Source organism: Papaver somniferum, chromosome 5 (assembly GCF_003573695.1).
Source record: "Papaver somniferum cultivar HN1 chromosome 5, ASM357369v1, whole genome shotgun sequence".
Taxonomy (NCBI): Eukaryota; Viridiplantae; Streptophyta; class Magnoliopsida; order Ranunculales; family Papaveraceae; genus Papaver; species Papaver somniferum.
The window spans coordinates 77,374,650-77,394,000 of NC_039362.1; the positions used below are offsets into that span (position 1 = coordinate 77,374,650).

General features: G+C 39.2%; 1 protein-coding gene across 1 annotated transcript; it reads left to right on the forward strand.

Moving 5' to 3' along the window:
* The first annotated feature begins 2,552 nt into the window (after positions 1 to 2,552).
* LOC113281969 lies at positions 2,553 to 3,489 on the forward strand. Its single transcript, XM_026530885.1, has one exon. It carries the CDS (start codon positions 2,657 to 2,659, stop codon positions 3,281 to 3,283), a length of 627 nt encoding a protein of 208 aa, XP_026386670.1. The 5' UTR covers positions 2,553 to 2,656; the 3' UTR covers positions 3,284 to 3,489.
* The last annotated feature ends 15,862 nt before the right edge of the window (positions 3,490 to 19,351 follow it).

The following is a 19,351-nucleotide window of genomic DNA, read 5'->3' on the forward strand; positions in this document are numbered from 1 at the left end:
AATCCGACAATTAATTGCTGGTAATCAGCTGACCAAAGCCAAAACAACGGATGCCAAAATTATACGTTGTAGGAAGTATCGATATCTTGTAATCCGATTTTGTGTACACTCTCGACATTTCAATCCTGCGAGAGTATAATGCACGATAGAAAGATGAGTAGCTTCTAGCTACATGTATAGGAAAAAAGAGAAGGAAATAAGTAGCTTCTAGCTTTATAAAATGACATCTTCTAACTTTAGTAAGAACCTAATAAAAGGGTCAAATTCTTTATATATTGAATTGGTCTATGTCTCAAAAATGGTCCATGTCTAAATAAATAGAGAAAGGGAGATGCTCAAGCACATATCTTGTTTTATTTTGCAATCCAACTAACCATTCCAAGCTAATCTAAAAAGTAAAGGATAAACCCTATTATTCCCATGTACTATCTCCTAACTCTAATCTAATCACTTTATGTTAAGAAAATTATTAGTGGAATCAAATTTACTTCAACTACTTTTCATTTGAAAAACCAGCGTAGGAAAATTATGGTCATCTTTTTCTTTTTCTCGTAAACCAGATGAAGATTCTAGTCAGACAATTTCAGATGCTATAGATATGGATAATAAAAATTTGAAATAATGGAGAAGACCATTTGATTCGGTTTACCAAGAAAAAATAAAGACCGTTTAATTTTCATTCAAGAGAAATGTATCTGCACAAGTGTCCTACCTAAGGGGATTAGAGCTGGCAAACGGGCGGGCCGGGGCTGACTTGTTACGGGTTATACGGGTTCGGGTTAACACGGGCCAAAACCTGCGGGTTGATATTCTTCACGGGTGGTCATTTTCTCAACCCGCGTTCCTAACGGGTAAAGCTTGCGGGTTCACGGGTTAGCCCGTGTTTCTAGTTAGAACTTGCCAGAAACCGAGTTTCCTCTGATTTTTGGTCTATTTCAGGCCACATTCAGGCCATCTAAAGTTTAAGCTCCTTCCTTGCAACCTAGCATTTATCTATTTCATTTAATATTTCGATTTAATTCAATCAACAGATTCAACAGTGTGTCACACTAACGAAACCTTAATATCAATTTAAAAACTTAATGAAAAGATCAAAGAATCAAGATTCAAAATTGCAAAACTTAACAACAATCATTAGTAGACTTTAGACTGTTTGGTACTACTTCCTCGGTTCATGATATCTTCAACCAAAAACTAACAATTCTCTTTTGGAGAATCAATTAATCTTCTCTTTCGTAACTTCAATGTTAATAGAGTTATCTCTAAAACCCCAAAATTAAAAATTAATTTTTCAGAATATTGATTTAACCAATAAAACATGCTTACAAAAAAAATCAATATCTTAATTCACCATTTCAGATTCAATCATGATAGCGACTAGCTGTTCTTCATCTTCTCTCACGGCTCAGATGCATAAATTTAGTCAAACCCCTATCTCAATTTCTGCCACTAACCCATCTTCTGAATTGCAACATAAATTCAGATTTAAACCAAAATCAATTCTCGTTTGTCACAGTAGCAACGAAAATTCAAACCCTATCTTCTTCATAAACTTCTCTGTTTTCCTGATTCACTTTCAATTCCATCTTTTTCTCAAATTAACAGTAATCACCACCTATTTCTATCTCCATATTTAAATCCGTGTTGATTCTTTTCATCAATTGATAAGATGATTAAGAACTTTTTCGTTTCAATTAAAATTAAGAAGAAAATAAAGAGGAGCCTATTGTTTTGTCCATCAGGGAAGAATGAAGAAGAAGAGAAGAAGAAAAAGAAAGAAAAGAAGACGCCGCTACTATTAGGGTTTCTCAATTATATATGAGGGACACACGTTATATTAATGGGAGTGGGAGTATGGGACACGCGGCATAATAAATATACTGTAGGGAATGAAATTACGGGTTAACGGGTGAGCTTGCGGGTTTCACGGGTCGGTCCGGGTTAACCCGTTTTCCTACAAGCTAACATTTTTCCAATCCTAACCGGCTTGTTTATAAACCAGCCAAGCCGGGTTAGGATTTTCACGGACCGGGTACGAGTTTATCCGCGGATTTCGGCTTGTTTGCCGGCTCTAGAGGGGATGCAATAGTTACATAACGTTCTTAGTACCCTACCCAACAAGATTTACACGTACGCTCAATATTTATATTTCTAGTTCAAATTGTTTTTTTGATACTTTTAGAATACCCATTTAACATGAACATTTCGTAATTCCAACCGATATCCAAACACCCATAACCATAACCGTTAGCAATTTGAAACCAAGAACAGCCGCACCCAAAAGAAAAACTAAATCTAGATCCGTGATAATAGCGGGACCCAGTCGGATTTGAAACAAAATAATTCAATAGAGTTAATAATAGTACGAAAGAAGAGGGGTTCTGGGTATAGTGATAAACATAGGCAAGACGTGCGTGATGACTGTGAAGTATCCCTAAAATACACGCGCCTTCTCCTCCGTACTCTCTCTCATCTTCTTTTTCATTTTTAACTTTTTCTATTCAAATCTCACCGTTTCTTTTCAAAATCTCACTATTTAAATACCCTTCATTTCTCATTCTCTTTCTTCCTCCATATCCACACACACCCTTCTCGTTCTTCCCCTTCCTCTCTGTAAACTCCATACCTTCTTCTGAATCTTTCTTTCCCTCCTTCAATGGAATCATCATCCATCACAGCAACAACTAAAAACTCCAACAACAAGAGAACCAGAGATGACTCGTTTGAATTATTAGAGTCTTCCCTGGAGACTAAGCGAATCAGAGAAAACCTTCTCATCCTTGACGATGATGAATCTGATGAGAGTATTACTCAAGATCTTGATTCTGTCATGAAGAGTTTTGAAGAGGAAATTTCTCTTCCTCCTCCTGGAGATATGAATAATTTTGTAGTAGGTGGTGATGTTGATGAACAACCTGATTTAGGTTTTTTATTGGAAGCTTCTGATGATGAATTAGGTCTTCCACCGTGTAATTTCTCATCGTCTTCTACATCTACTGCCAGTACTGAAGGAGATGCTGAAACGAATTATGATAACAGTACTACTACTACCGTTGGAGGATCAGATCAAATCTGGAGTTTTGATGATGATCAATTCCCAAATTATCAAGATTTTGGAATTGATGATGAGAATTTACAACAGCAGAATAATAACAATATTATCAACAGTGATTTATTAGGAGGAGATTTTGGGGACGGTTTATTTGAGTATTCTGATGTTCTATCGGGATTATCTGATTTCTCGGATTTTTCATGGAGACCTGAGACTCTTCCCGCTGTGTAACGGTTTCGTTTTGCTGTTTCGTTCCGGTGATTCTGTAAATCAGTAAAAGTAAAAGAGAAGGAAAAATGATGATATATGTAGCTTAGAAAGTCCCAAAAAAAAATTATGTAGTAAAATTAACAGTTAACTATTATTAAAAGGCAAGGCAAAACCCTGTTTTAACTCGTGATAAATTATTTGTTACATCAAATTTTAACTTATCGCCCCATTGGATGCCTATTTTGACGATTTCTTTTTTTTTTTGTGGAACATTTCGAGGGGATTTCATAAGATCTCCCAAGTTCAGTCTCTATTTTGCCTTGCTCCTCTTGGTCTCAAGTATGAGAGTCGGGTTTTCTAGCTGACTTAGCTATCCCCTTGGTTTATTTTGACTTGGCTAGCACCTGGGGTTAACTTTGATTGACATATTCAAATGTGTGCAATGGTTGAACCGTTGGCGTTGAACTTGCAATTTGGGTTGGATTTTTTTTTTTGCTTAACCGGAATAGGTTTGAGTGTCACTGTCAACAGTGTGGGCAGCGAAAATGAGCCACTCCTTGCATGGACAAAAAATAGATAAATTCGACATCATATCGTATGAACAATAGATAGTTTGCCCATACTACTTTTTGACAGAAAATCCAGTCTGCCAATAATGCGATGGTTCGTTTCCATTGAATGTTGATTCGATACACTTCTCTTTTGAATGTTAGGCCATCACCCAGTGCACATTAAAAATTGGCAAACGTATGTTGGCGAACAAGTCTACCTACCAAATGGGGCATCACGTCGGATTCATAGCCAGTTAAGCCACTACGATGGCTTTTTAGTAAATCGATTCAATATTTCTTTTTCTTATTTACAGAAATTAAAATGCAACGCTTGGTGGGTCTTGAAAATCGACCACGCTTGACACATGATTTCACAACTAACTTAAGGCTGAGTTCGCCGAAAGATTCAACAGTCGGTAGATTTATTTCTTTATTACCAACTCTCCCACAAAAAAACAATAAGAAGTTCCTTGCTCATCTGTAGTCTGTACTCATTCGCCATCCGAAAAACGAGCGGATGCAACTTTGGGCATAGATGGTCAATTGCCTTCATGGATTGCCAGAAGGCCCAGAACCCTGATTTTTTTTTTGTCCTTTCCCTTTTGAAATCCTCCTTCCGTTCAAGTACTCGTGGAATTTCCTCTTTGATGCTGGAAGCACCATGCATGGAAAGTTTCAAAAGAGACCAGCAAGATGAACCCTATTTATATTTTGTAGTATTTGTTCGGGATCGGAATCGGAATCACCGAATCTCGTTGCTGGATTTTAAGAAAGTGGTCATGGTTCTTCTAGCAACATGAACAATCAAGTTGCGATATCAAAGAATCAGATCTGAATCGGGATATCTCACAAAGTATAAAGAATAAAACAATCCAAGACATGCAAGTAAAACAAGAAAAGCATGGCATCCTCCCAGTGGACAAACTTTTGAGTTTAACATTGGCAATAGTTGGGTATCATCTTCGGGCACCAAATGGCCCTCAAACCTTCGAAGTCCCAGCTAGGTATACTATAGCGGTGCCATCTGCCAACTGGCCTGGCTAAGAAAAACCTAATGGTGTATCAGGCTTCGTGGCTTACAGGAACAAAAGGAAACAGAATTTCGTAAAAGTATTTCTTGGAATATTGGATTTAAACACCACTGCTTTGGTGATCAACTCTGGTTTTATTTGACGATCGGCGAAAACAAATGTACTGCACCAATTGCCAAAGTGGAAAACCGGAAACAAACCAAAATTTCACAAATCTAATTATAACGTTAGCATTATTGTCCAAAATAACGGTCAAATGAAAATGAAGCAATTACAAAGAGAACCGAGTTCTGATACTTTATTTTGGGAATTCAAAAACACAAGAATCCTATATCAGATTTGATCGTTCAAGGTCAGAACAAGAGCACTCTTGGGACGTGCTGTATTTCTCTTAAAATGGAGGTACATAATATTGAACAAAGAAAGTCTCAATTGTCCACGTTACTCTTTGTTTGTCACTGTTGTACTTCCCTTTTGTATTAGTACCTACCTGAACTTTACATACAATTTTCCATGCGCAGATACGCTTACCTTTCCTGGTACGCGTAACACATACAGATCTGTAGTGTATTGTTGTACAACTACAAGGTGATGAAGATGATAGTTAGCAGCAAGTTGCGTTCTTTCTCTGAAAATCAGAGCTTAATTTTCAAGTTGAAAGCAAAAATGTTTTTTTCATTGATGAAGATAAGATTACAGGGATTGGTCTTTTAATACCCAGTGGTAGACAACAACTACCAACGGCTCTTACAACATCGATTAAATAACACAAAACTCGGGGAAATGCTAAACTCTATTTCAGACAACTTTAAGTACTGAGTCGACTCGTTAGAACGGTGGATCAACTAGGATTTGGTGGTAACTCATGTTGTGGGTACATGACAATGCCTCCCCCTTTAAACATCCTTGTCCTCAAGGATGAAATCTGGAAATTGTGCTTGAATATGAGACAGGTCCTCCCATGTAGCGTCCTCTGCAGCTGAGTTAGACCAATGAACTAAAATTTGAGAAGCAGATTTGTCACCTCTAAGAGTCAGTCGAGTGTCTAGAACAACAACTGGTTCAACCAAATAATGATTATTGTCATCCACCACTGGCAGTTGGAAAGCAGTCGAAGCTTTAAACCCAATATGCATTTTAAGCCGAGACACATGGAAAATAGGGTGGATTCTGGAACCAACTGGCAGCTTCAATTTGTAAGCAACACTGCCAATTCTCGTCAGCACTTCAAATGGTCCAAAGTATTTGGAAGACAACTTAAAGTTTTTCCTGAGAGCAACTGAGGTTTTCCTGTAAGGTTGCAATTTAAGATAGACCATATCACCCACTGCAAGTTCTCTGTCAGTACGCTTTTGATCTGCAAAAAAATCCATTCTGTCTTGAGCTTTAACTAAGTCCTCCCTCAAAAGTTGTAACATAACATCTCTGTCTTTAAGAATTTCCACTGAAGCAACTGAGGTTGTGGTTGCAACTGGAAAGCTTAGGTGAGGTGGGTAGTATCCATACAAAGCTTGAAAGGGTGACATCTTCAAACTAGTATGATAGTTGGTGTTGAACCACCATTCTGTTAATGCCAACCATTGAGTCCATTGCTTTGGGTTAGAACTAGTCATACATCTGAGGTATTGTTCCATACAAGCATTTGTTCTCTCAGTCTGACCATTTGTTTATGGGTGGTAGGAAGCACTGAGTTTAAGAGTGGTGCCCAATGATTTGAACAGAGCTTGCCAAAACTGACTGATAAATATCTTGTCTCTGTCACTGACAATGGAGCTTGGAATGCCATGCAATTTGAAGATGTTATTGAGGAATTCATTTGCCACTGTAATAGCTATGAATGGCTGACTCAAAGGAAGAAAGTGATGGTATTTTGTGAGTCTGTCAACAACCACTAAAATAACACTCTTTCTGTTAAACAGGGGAAGTCCTTCAATAAAATCCATAGAGATATCTTTCCAAGCTGCCTCAAGAATTGGCAATGGCTGAAGAAGGCCACTAGGAAAAGTAGAACTACCTTTGTTGCATTGACATACCTCACATGAAGCAACAAATTGAAGAATATCAGTCTTCATATTGGGCTAGAAGAAATAGGCCTTTTTCCCTCTGGTAGGTACATAACATCCCTGAATGCCCCCCAATAACAGAAGAATGTAAAGATTGGATGATAGAATGTTTAATGTTATTGTTAGAGCACTGCTCGGTCGAACTCGCATGCGTTGCTATCTCAAGCATGTTTGTCAATGTTAGTGATCAAAACTATAAGTCATGATTTCTAGCCTATTTATAGATGTCTCGGACTAGGACTAGATTGTGTAGTTGAGCTTAGACTTCACGACGTTCATCATTTGAAGGCGAAGAACTACTAAGGGGAGCTTGTGGAACTTCATCAACAAAAGGTATGTGGAGACTGAAACTCATCTATCACTTGGAAAGTCTATTTCTACTTTATCTCCTATATTGAGACATAAGTCGTTTTACGGTATAGTTTTCTATTATACACATTTGAGATTTCGAACTGAGTTTATCTCGCTTACATATTTCTCGAAATATGTGTTGGCAAACTTTCACTTCGACCAAGTTCATCTTATATTCTTGACGAATGTCAGAATATGATCATGTAAAAACTGCCGAGTAACATCTTGCATGGTTTGTGTGATACAATCATTTGGTGTAGACTTGGAGTGTTTCATTATGATTATTTCAGTATCTTGAAAATTGCTTTGATGCTAATAGTGTGTGAAAACGACTATTTTCATCATCTAAGAAAGTTTCAATGATTAAAATAAAGAGTTTAGAATCATGTAACCATGTTTGGATATAAACATAGTGTGTTTCATATTTGTGTATAAGTCCAAAACCGAAAACCTGAAGTATGTGTACCCGTACGCATACTGGCGGTTGTTGGATGTCTAGGCAAGTATGCGTACCCGTACTCATACTGGCGGAAGTCTCACGTCCGTGGATTTCTGCTGGAGTTTGGAATGTAAATTGGTATGCGCACCCGTATGCGTGCTGGCGTAACCAAACTCGGTCCGGTTACTTAAGTATGCGTACCCGTTTACATACTTGAGTTGGTTAATTTCTAAAATCGGTTGTGTACATGAACTTAAAAATTTATAAAATAAGGAATGCAATCTTTGCAAACCGTGGCTATAATGTTCATAGATTGATTCGAGTGAATCAAACCGATTTTGCTTCAATTGTGTTCTTGTATTCTTCTATGAGAATATACCAATTGAACGGCTCTTTAACTAGTTTCATTTGAGTCATTTGAACTAGTTATAGTTAAGATGAATAAGGTTGATATGAGAGTAATCATATGGCTAACTTCGGTTGACTATTGTCGAGCCAACATGGTGTACACGTTTGGGTACGGTTACATAAACCTAAATGAGGGTACATTTCATTTGTGTGTAACAAGCTAAGTTCGATCTAACGGTTGAAATATATTATCTTGGTTGAATCAGGTTTTTCATCTAACGATGAATATTGAATGCTTTGTTACCAAGGTAACTTGGATTGCAAACCCTGACTTGAAAACTATATAAAGGAGAACTCTAGCAACTAGGAAACCTAATCCCCACACCTAATGTGTGTTACTAGTTGCATCAACTAGAGTTGATTCTCCTTTAACCTTAGGTTTCTATCGAGGCTCTGTAGGTTAACGACTTCAAAGACTTCATTGGGATTGTGAAGCCAGACCCAACTATTTTCTTTATAGTTGCGTGTTCTGATCTTGCTCGATTCTATCGTTTGAATACTATCTTCTCTAAGATTTTCTCGGGGTTTAATCTCCGATAGGCAAGATAAAAATTAATCACAAACACATTCATATCATCGTTTGTGATTCCACAATATCTAGTTTCGCCATCATTCGATTTAGATTATTGTGAGGTGTAGATGGTGGATTTTCGACAAGGGCTAAAATCGTAAACTCATAATTATACGAAGCTCTTATCCAGCAATCAGACGTGAGTATTGAGACACGGGTGTCTCATCGAATTCTCAACAGAGAGTACTTTCTCTCAGAGTACATGTAGATATGTAGTCTCACGACTGGACAACGACATATCTCATGAATACTGAATACTTTCAGTGATTATTTCTATATAGTATCACGAGATGGACGGCTCCTAGACAGCTTGCTCTGCTTGTATAGAGCGATAACGTCTTCAGGAACAAACAACGAGTTTACCCTGACTATATAAAGGATATGACTTACCGACAAGCTCATATCGGGATAATTAATGCTCCTAGACAGCTTGCTCTACTAGTATAGAGCCACAAAGTTAATTATTCCTAATTACAATTGCTCCTATTCCATGGTCGAATCCACGACTGGTCCCATGGAATGGAAATAACAATTGCTCCTATTCCATGGTCGAATCCACGACTGGTCCCATGGAATGGCAATAACAATTGATCCTACTCCATGGTCGAATCCACGACTGGTCCCATGGAATGGCAATAACTGTTGCTCCTATTCCATGGTCGAATCTGCCACTGGTCCCACGGAATGGCAATAAACAATTATTCTGATTCTATGATCGAATCCACGGCTTTTTCTCATAGAATAACAATAACTATATTATCTCATTACTCCGATTTCATGATCGAATCCACAACTGGTCTCATAAATGGTAATAGATAAATCTTAATTACTCCGATTCTATGGTCGAATCTACGATCCCATGGAATGGTAATGCTCACTTTATTATTCTGAATTCGTAGTCGAATCCTCAGCTGATCCTATGTATTAATAATAAACATCTTATTACTCAGTTTTGTGAATTATTTTCCACTGAATTCCACAATTAGTAATAAATAATCAGCAACCGGGGGTCTGAGCTACCTCTAAGTAAGCCCCGATTCAAATGGTGAAAGTGTATTCAACGACGACACACTAACAGTCACCGCACGAACGAGTATTTCAAAATACAACGAAACGAAGAACCTATGCAAAATAGGGAAGAAAATAATAAATAATTAAAAATATTGACCAAGATGCTGGGAACACGTACACACGACCTACCGACCGTGTCGTGGTCAGTTCCACGCCAATTTTATATTTTTAATACATTTTTATTATTTTCCATGATTTGATTGAAAATTCTCTCATCTGATCAAATCTCCTTCGTCTCGAGGAAGCTCCTCGGTTTCATGGTACTTCCATAAATCCATAACAAATAATATAAAATTAAGGAAAAGAGTGTGGGGCGTGACCATTTGCCAACCGGCCATGCCTTGGTCCCAGCCGGCCCCACACCCCACGGTTCCTTATTATTTTTTTATTATTATTATTATTATTATTATTTCTCTAATTTCATGAAAAAACTCCTTGATTTCATGGTATTTTTTGCACAAATCATCATATAATAATAAAATAAAATAAAATAATGAAAACTTGTGGGACCGGGCCACTAGCCGGCCGGCCAAGCCCTAGCCGGTTCCACACGCCCTTTGCTTTATTATTTTATTATTATTTATCCTATTTTTCCTTGAATTCATCAAATTCCTTGATTTTATGGTATTTCTCTCAAATTAGGAAAAATTCCCTCAAATCATCAAAAATACCTAAAATTATGAAAAACTCGTGGGACCGGTCCATAACCGGCCGGCCATGCCTACATGGTCCCACACTCCCGTGTTTTTATTATTTTAATATTTTGCTTCCATGAACTCATGAAAACTCCTTCAATTCATTGAAACTCCCTAAATTCATCAAATTTCTCAAAATTCATGAATTTTTCATAAAATCATCAGAATATTATAAAATTAAGGAAAAGGCACCACGGGACCATGGTCACTACCGGACGACCATGCCTTGACCACGACGGTCCCATGCCTCCTCATTCCTTATTTTATAATTATTTTTCATCATCTCATGGTGTTTTCCTCAGTTTCGTCGAAACCCTAATTTTGGCATATTTTCTCGAATGGATGCTCAATTGCACGCCAGAAAATATCAAAATTCTCAGGACTGAGACACGGACGCCTTGGGGACACGAGCACGCTATCTTTACCGACCAAGATTGTCTCTTTGGCTCATGGAAGCCGGTCCCATCAATTTTCACAGTTTTGACCTAATTTGCACAATTGCTCGTATTAGGTCCAAAACTCTTCCAAACACTTTGGATTTTCATGAAGTTATCGTCAGGCGGTCACGTGACAACCCAGGGCTGGTTTCATGACTCCATGGTCGGTCCCTCGCCTCGTCATAATTAATTAGGTTTTCTCACCTAAGGCTCAGACGAGCATTTTTGAATAAATGATTAAGCCAGCATTTAATCATTCTTCCACCAACAAATCGTCAACTCTTCAGGAGTTCTTCGTATTTGCTCACGTGAGCATATGTAGACTACATGGTTGATCGACGGTCCCATGTAGTCGCTCCCTCCTTCGTCCCATGGTTAAAACTTCTGACGAACCATGAATTGATCATCAATTGATCAAATTAGGGTTTCTGAATCCAAGGATCATCATTCCAGATTCCAACCTTAATAATTTTACGACGACCTCATGGTCATTAATTTTATTAATTATGCTCGGTTCAACGACCAGTATTCTAATTAACATTTTTGGTACGCTGCCAATAATCCATCAGATGAGCAACACATACTCAGACGATCAAATATTCAACAATTCATCACATGAGCAACACTTGCTCAGATGATAAATATTTTCTCAAACCAAGGAATATTGGTTCAACAATCAATATTCAACGATCCATCGAATGAGCAATACTTGCTCACTTCATCGTAAGAACTATACCCCTGTCTCATGACATGTTCAATTCATGAGTTTCAGAACATCATGTTCAACTCAGCAATTACATGGACTCATCTTCCCATCAAACCACGAAGTCATCAATTGACTAACATACCACGGACGTCAATCGTGTCACTTTGGGGGGATATCACTTAGGGTTTTGGTCTGGCGGTCTACGACACGTGTGTTCAAACACACGATGTAATGTGAGCAAGTCGTGTAATTAGTTGAAGGAATTCACGAGGTAGTGGGTGGAAAATCGACCAAGTATCCACACGTTGAGCAACTGGTTTCAAACACGATCTCCACTTCCCCACTCCTTGATTCCATCAACTGTCACACTTCATGGGGTCATGGTGTCTAAAATTCCGGCAATATAAATAAGTCTCCGACAACACGAGATCATCAACTCATCAATTGAGCAACTACTCTCAATTGAGCAATTTCAATCATTCAGAGCTTATCATATTCAGAATTCACACACCCACAATCTTTGATTACCATTGATTCCACACATTTCCCAGCTTCCCTCCTACAGATCAACCCATCCTCTCTTGTGACCGAATTTACTCTGGAACGTTCATTGTCTTGATTTAGGCCGGAGTACTACAGATTGATATCTCGAATCTAAAGCACCCCTTTGCAGCGGTGCATCTGTGTGAGGTTTAACATTTCGCTCGGTTCGAGGAGTCTCCTCCGTACGGTCGTCTCCTCAATTCCTTAAAAACTAGCAAATCGTTTTTCCCCATCCACAGATTGGCGACCACAGTGGGAGATCATTCTCTCGGTTGCAATATCAATTCGGCAGGGTGGTCGGTCTTAGGTATGGTTCAGTTACCAATCCGGGTTCAACACCCAACTCTAACATTGAAATTCCTAGTGGTACTCCCAGCAAGTACTACTCCTATTAACGTTGCAGGCTCTAGTGGTAGCGCTAACACCACTCCTTCGTCCAGCAATATCACGTCACATGTTACTATCACTCTTCCAAGCACTGGTGCTCCAGAGATCGCCCCTGCAAGTGACGACACTGGCGCCATCAACAATCCACTCTTAGGTTGGTCTCCTGAAGAAACCAGAGGAAATCAGCTTGATCTCATGAAGGTTCAGACTGACGTGGATGCAACACAGAAAGAGTTGTATGCTAATCTCAAAACTCTTACAGACAAGTTTGCATCTGAACGAACTCAGCCTCAGGGCGAAAAAGGAGAAGCTAAAGAAACATCTTCAACTGCTGATCCTGAGATCTCTACAATCCATGTTGTACAAGATGAAGAATTCCACAAAGGTGCAGATGACTCTCCAGCAAAGGAACTTGCAGGCTTCATCGCTCGTGAGGACCTGGAACGCTTCATGGAGGATCGAGGAATACAAAGCATCATCTGTTCATCGTTATCAACCTTCATACCCTGTTGCTACGCAAATAATTCCTTTCCCGAAGGGCTACACTTCCCCAACGTTCGCACTATATAACGGAACATGGAGCGCTCGAGAACACGTCTCTCGATCCATGGAGGCACTAGGAGAGCATGAACAAAACGAAATGATCCCAATCTATAGAGCCTTTCTCTGCGACTCCAGACTCTCTCAGAACTTCATGAAGCAGCAAAACGATCAGCGACTACTACACCCGCTTTGCTGAGCAAAGTCTACAAGGTCGAGGAACCTCGGAGCAACCGATGCCTGATCAACAAACAATACAATGTCCAACCTTCCATGAACGTTATTGCTCAAGAAAAAGGAAAGCTCCTGCTCAAACATGAGACATCCAACACCTCATCCTACAAAAGCATCAAGAAAGGATAACCAATCTTACACAAACCTCGATCCGGCATTAACGAACGGGGAGATGATCAGACATACTCAAACTTATCATGAAGCAGTGATTGAGTTACTAGAAGTATGGGTTCAAGATGGTGCAATCAAATCTCTGCTCATCATAGAGAGCCAACTGAAGAAAAATGAAGAAACCCAGGTACCGTCACCTTCATAGATTCATCAAATCATCTAACAAGTAACTGCAATATTTTGAAGCAAATTTTCAAAGAGAAGGTTGATCCACAATAGCTTCAACGGGGGACTGAAGAAGTACACAAGAGTCCTCTCCCAATCAGAAGCTTTACACTCTCTCTGAACAACCTATCAAAGAGGCAGCTCAATCCTGGTCGAACGTGAATTGCTCTATCTGTCGAAGGCACGAAGGCACGAAGGAGAGACATGTTCACAGCACTGAACACATCATGTCAAAAAGTCCATTCTGAAAATACTTATTGAGACTCCATCCACGGACCAAGAGGTGTACGACTGGGGACTGCTTACCACAATCAATCTCAGAAGAAACGAATTGGGAAGAACGTTGAGCGATGCTGACACCGCCATCAACAACATTCCACTGAAAACCATCGGATCCACATGCATCACTCGACAAGAAGATACTCATGCTCCATCTCAATCATAGACCTTGAAGGAGCGCTCGGAAATACTTATGGCTACATCATTCTCAAAGTGAACATAAGTTCAACCTGGACAGAAACCAAGTTTCACATAATCAGGAAGATCCAGGATATGACACGTCCTTCAGAAGAGCGTGGATCCACGCTGAAAAGATGGGTACTTACAAAGCGCCTTTGGTTACATATCTCTCCAACAAAGAAAGTTCTGATCCAGAAGATTTGACGGACATTCCATCATCAGAGCACTTGGAGGAATTTCGAACTTTGACGAGATTGAAGCAAGAACCTGCAAAAGATGCATAGACATTCATCAAAAGGTTCCACACTCAGGCAAGTCTCATTCCTCCCGTGTCTACGTCATTTATTTCCTCATATGCTATGTAGCATGGGGACTTAATTCTGCTAGCAACTCTGCAAGACATTATGAATGGTAACTTCACCGCATTAGTATTTTACCAAGTGGTTGAATCTGACATTTCTCTGAATCGATCACTGAGACGTTCATTGCTGAGATAATGTCCAAACATGGCAAAAAACACTTTGGGAGTTTCTACATAGCCTTGCAGGAGCGTCCATCTGTGCCACAAAATTAGAAAGCTCTGACTTTTGCACAAGTTTTGAATCCCACTGCTGCAAAGAAAGGAATGCTGAATCAACAGAAGAAAGTCGGGGCCCAGACGATCAAACCTAAGACATGCTCAAGGGGTATGACGCTTCAACGCTCAATCATCTAAGAATCCTTCAAAATTATACTCCCAATCAAAGAGTACACCTTCGATAATGGCGCCTATGGCTTCAACAAAAATATCTCGACACTGATTCAACACCAGCACGACACTACATTCGATAAGTCTTCATTATCTCATTATAAGACTTCTGAAGCAGATGCAACATCATTCACACATGAATGTTACCAACTCCTTCAACATACACTGGGCAACCTGAGGTGATTCCTTGAAACTTCATCGATGGGACTTCTCTACATCACAAAACCCTACATGACTGAGGAACTTGTTCCCTTCACCGATCTAGAACGGAGATTTCTGCTGCTATCTTCCACAACAACGTGGATTCACTTACAAAGCCGCTTCACGATACAGTCATGCTTTCAAGAGCACTCAGGTTGAACTCCCAGTATACCGGATTCTCAACTCACTAACTAGTTCGTGAACGTAAAAGGCTCACTGGATGAAGGAACAAAAATTATATCTATAATCATAGTTCTAGCCTTTTCGGTCTTTAGAGCAACTTCAACCATGGTATCAACATCAACAATAATCTCTAGAGGAACACCATCCATGATCTTAGCATCGACAAGGATATCTGGAGCATAATAATTCATGGTCTCAGCACCAACAACGGTCTCAGGAGCAACATCCTCATGACAAGGCTCCATCAACTAAACATTCTCTGAAGTATTGCTCGAGGAAACGGACTTCTCGAAGCACTAATGATTCATATCAAGGCGTGTAGATATGAAATATGCTCACATGAAAGTCTTTCTGAAGATTGCACGATGGGAGGGCACAACACCAAAGTCTTCTACAAGATGTTCTCATCACCTCTACAAATGAGATACAACATACTTCAGCAAATGGGTTTACAAAAACGTACCAACGAGTGAGGAATGAGACGATACTTCCTCTACAAAATATGTTCGTCTATGTCTCTTATACAACCTACCAAAAGGGAGCATCAATCGGACGTACGAGCTGAAAGATATGGCCTTTACCGTCAGGTCTACGAAATCTGAAAAAATTTGTACGGGATTAAAAATTACAAATGTGCACGCTTCGTTGGATGACCTCTACAACTCCAAATTTAGTGATTCTTGTCTCATGGGATAACTCAGTCTCTTAGCTTCAAAATTTAGGGTCAAGCATCAAATTCCAACTCGTATGAGGTTCCTACATCTTCCAAAGCGTACAATATGCAAGCAGCAATTCTTAGACGGTATTCATGACTTCCACAGTCGATCGGTGTCCACCAGGTCTTTCCACTAAGTACTTCATCAAGGTACCTCCAACTTAGACCATCTAGGTCTTTAAATCAATTTTTCTACCTGGGTCCTCTATCCAAGTCTTGCTAGAAGAAGAGAAAACGAAGAGGAGAGATCTAACCAAAATACTGGGGACTAACGATCCACTGATCATGACGACCAATTTCACAGTCCAAGACTCGTGGCACCAGACTCTCATGTGCTAATCATTCATCATAAAAGTAATGCTACCATCGGGACATGAAACCGTGGTCATTACATCATCCCCTCTCAAGAGCAACCTCAGTTATGGTCCCATGACCAGGGTTTCAGAAGCGATGTTTCTACGACTGACAGAAGCAAGATGGCGCTGCAAGCACCATGATCATGTATCAATCAAGGGGTCCTTATCTCAAACTAATCAACGACATTAAAATCCTTCACCAACCGTTCAAGACACAAGCGAGTGGTCTAAGAACACAACATGAGTGTTTTACAGCAAGCTCGACTGAGATGATTTTACACTGTCCTGTACTCCTCGGTTCGAGGAGTCTCCTTCGTACGGTCGTCTCCTCAATTCCTTAAAAACCAGCAAATCGTTTTTCCCCATCCACATGAGGTGGCTGATAATAATAGGTTGTTCTTCGGTAATATAAGTCCGGGTTATCAATTGGTTTATGTTCACCTTGATTTATCAAAAGACAGAACAAAAACTCTTGGGTATTTTTGTGGGAGACAAATTTGTTCATTCTATAGACTTTTCTGTGTGAGACAGATTTGTTTATCAAGTCTTTGACTTTGGGTCGTAGCAACTCTTAGTTGTGGGTGAGATCAGCTAAGGGAATCAAGTGCGTAGTATCCTGCTGGGATCAGAGAAGTAAGGAACGTAACTGTACCTTGAATCAGTGTGAAATTGATTAGGGTTCAACTACAGTCCAGTCCGAAGTTCATTGGTAGTAGGCTAGTGTCTGTAGCGGCTTAATACATTGTGGTGTTCAAACTGGACTAGGTCCCGGGGTTTTTCTGCATTTACGGTTTTCCTCGTTAACAAAATTCTGGTGTCTGTGTTACTTCTTTTCCACATTATATTTTGTTATATAATTGAAATATCACAGGTTGTGCGTTAGGATCAATCAATTAGATAATCCAACCTTTGGTTGTTGATTTAAATTGATTGACACTTGAACATTGGTCTTTGGTACCATTCAAGTTACTTCTCTTATATTCAATCGGGCTCGCAGATTTCTATTTGCTAATTGCAGATTGAATTAAGAGTTAGAGATATAAACTCTTTGATATACTTTTCTCTAGATTGAGTCTGACATTCTAGTTGATTCTCTAGAAAGTATATTGGAGTAAGTCCTCTCAGGTTGCTTAACGAATTGTTGGGTGTGGTTGTTATACCCCCCGCATTTTCAATTGGTATCGGAGCAGACAAACACATTAAAGACCTTATAAATCTGTGTTTGTAGCGATCTGATATGGACAGAAGTGTTATCTCTATAAACGTACCACCATCCTTCAATGGCTCAAATTACTTGTGGTGGAAAATTGTTATGCGTGCCATTCTTCAAGCGCGTGATTTTCAATCATGGGTTTATGTAGTTGATGGCTATGATGCTCCCGTTGTGGAAGTAGGAGATGCGACCGTCCCGAAGGATATTGGGGCATATGACACTGCTGAGATACTTGCTACAAAGAAAAATTCCGACGGTTTGAATGCCATCATACATGCCATTACCCTAGATCTTCAACACCATGTGACTACTTGCACTCGGTCTAAAGATGCTTGGGATATCTTATAAACCGTATTCGAAGGGAATACCAGTGAGAAGGAAGCCATGCTGCAAAACAAAAATTCCGATTGGGAAAACCTTCGTATGACAAATGAAGATTCATTTGATGAGTTTAATCACAAAGTGTCTGAAATTGTTAATGCATCTTTTGCATTGGGTAAGACTATTCCTGAAAAGGACATTGTGATGAAGATTCTCAGATCGCTGCTATCTAGATACGATTCTAAGAAGCATGCCATTATTTAGGGAAATAACCTTGATGCTCTCTCCAGAAATACGTTGGTTGGAAAGCTAAAGATCTTTGATCATGAGCATACATCCGAAACCGGAAAGGATGTTCCCTTTAAAGCACAAAAGACACTAAATTACTTGACAAAAGTAAAAGTGTATGCGTCTCTGAGGATGATTTTTCTGAGGCTGATTCATCAGATGAAGATGTTGACAAGTCAGTCTCCTTGATCACAAGGCAGTTTAGATATCTTTCATTGAAGAGAAGTAAACGGTTCTCCAGAGACAAACCCAGATCATCAATTAAACCTCACAATCGCATTCCTCCTAAAAACATGGATGTTGACGAGGCTGATGACGGGGATATGCCACAGTGCTTTAAGTGTAAAGGTTTTGGTCATTTTGCAAATAAGTGTCTGAATCGTAAAAAATACACTGGGAACAAAGGTCTTGCTGCAACTCTTGATGAAATGTCTGATCACTATGATTCAAATGAAGAGGAAAATTAAGTGTTGCACTTCTTTGTGAAGATATTGATTTTGATCATTGTAGCAATACATACATCAATCTTGATATTCTTTCAGAAGAAGACTCAACCAATCTGGAAGAAAAAATTGACATTTCTGTTGGAAACTCTTTGTCTGATTTTTCAGGTTCCACTCTGTGTCTAGCAGCTTGCACATCTCGGGCGTCTGAATCATATTATCCGTTGACATGCTCTTATTGTTCACTCAAAGATCATGAACTTTCAAAGTGTTTCAAGTACAAACACAAAATGAGATATGTCAATAAACTTTAACGAATAGCGAATCTGAAAATGCGGGGGTCTAACAACCACACCCAACAATTCGTTTAGCAATCTGAGAGAACTTACTGCAATACACTTTCTAGAGAATCAACTAGACTTTCAGACTCAATCTAGAATAAAGTATATCAAAGAGTTTAATATCTCTAATTCTTAATTCAATCCGCAATCAGCAAATAGAAATCTGCGACCCCGATTGAATATAAGAGAATTACTTGAACGGTACCAAAGACCAATGTTCAAGTGTCAATCAATGTAAATCAACAACCAAAGGTTGGATATTCTAATTGATTGATCTTAACGCACAACCTGTGATATTTCAATTATATAACAAAATATAATGCGGAAAAGAAATAACACAGACACCAGAATTTTGTTAACGAGGAAACTGCAAATGCAGGAAAAACCCCGGGACCTAGTCCAGATTGAACACCACATTGTATTAAGTTTCTACAGACACTAGCTTACTACCAATTAAC

Excerpts from the sequence above, each read along its gene's own strand:
- LOC113281969 (XM_026530885.1), top strand. The coding sequence starts at position 2,657 with ATGGAATCATCATCCATCACAGCAACAACTAAAAACTCCAACAACAAG.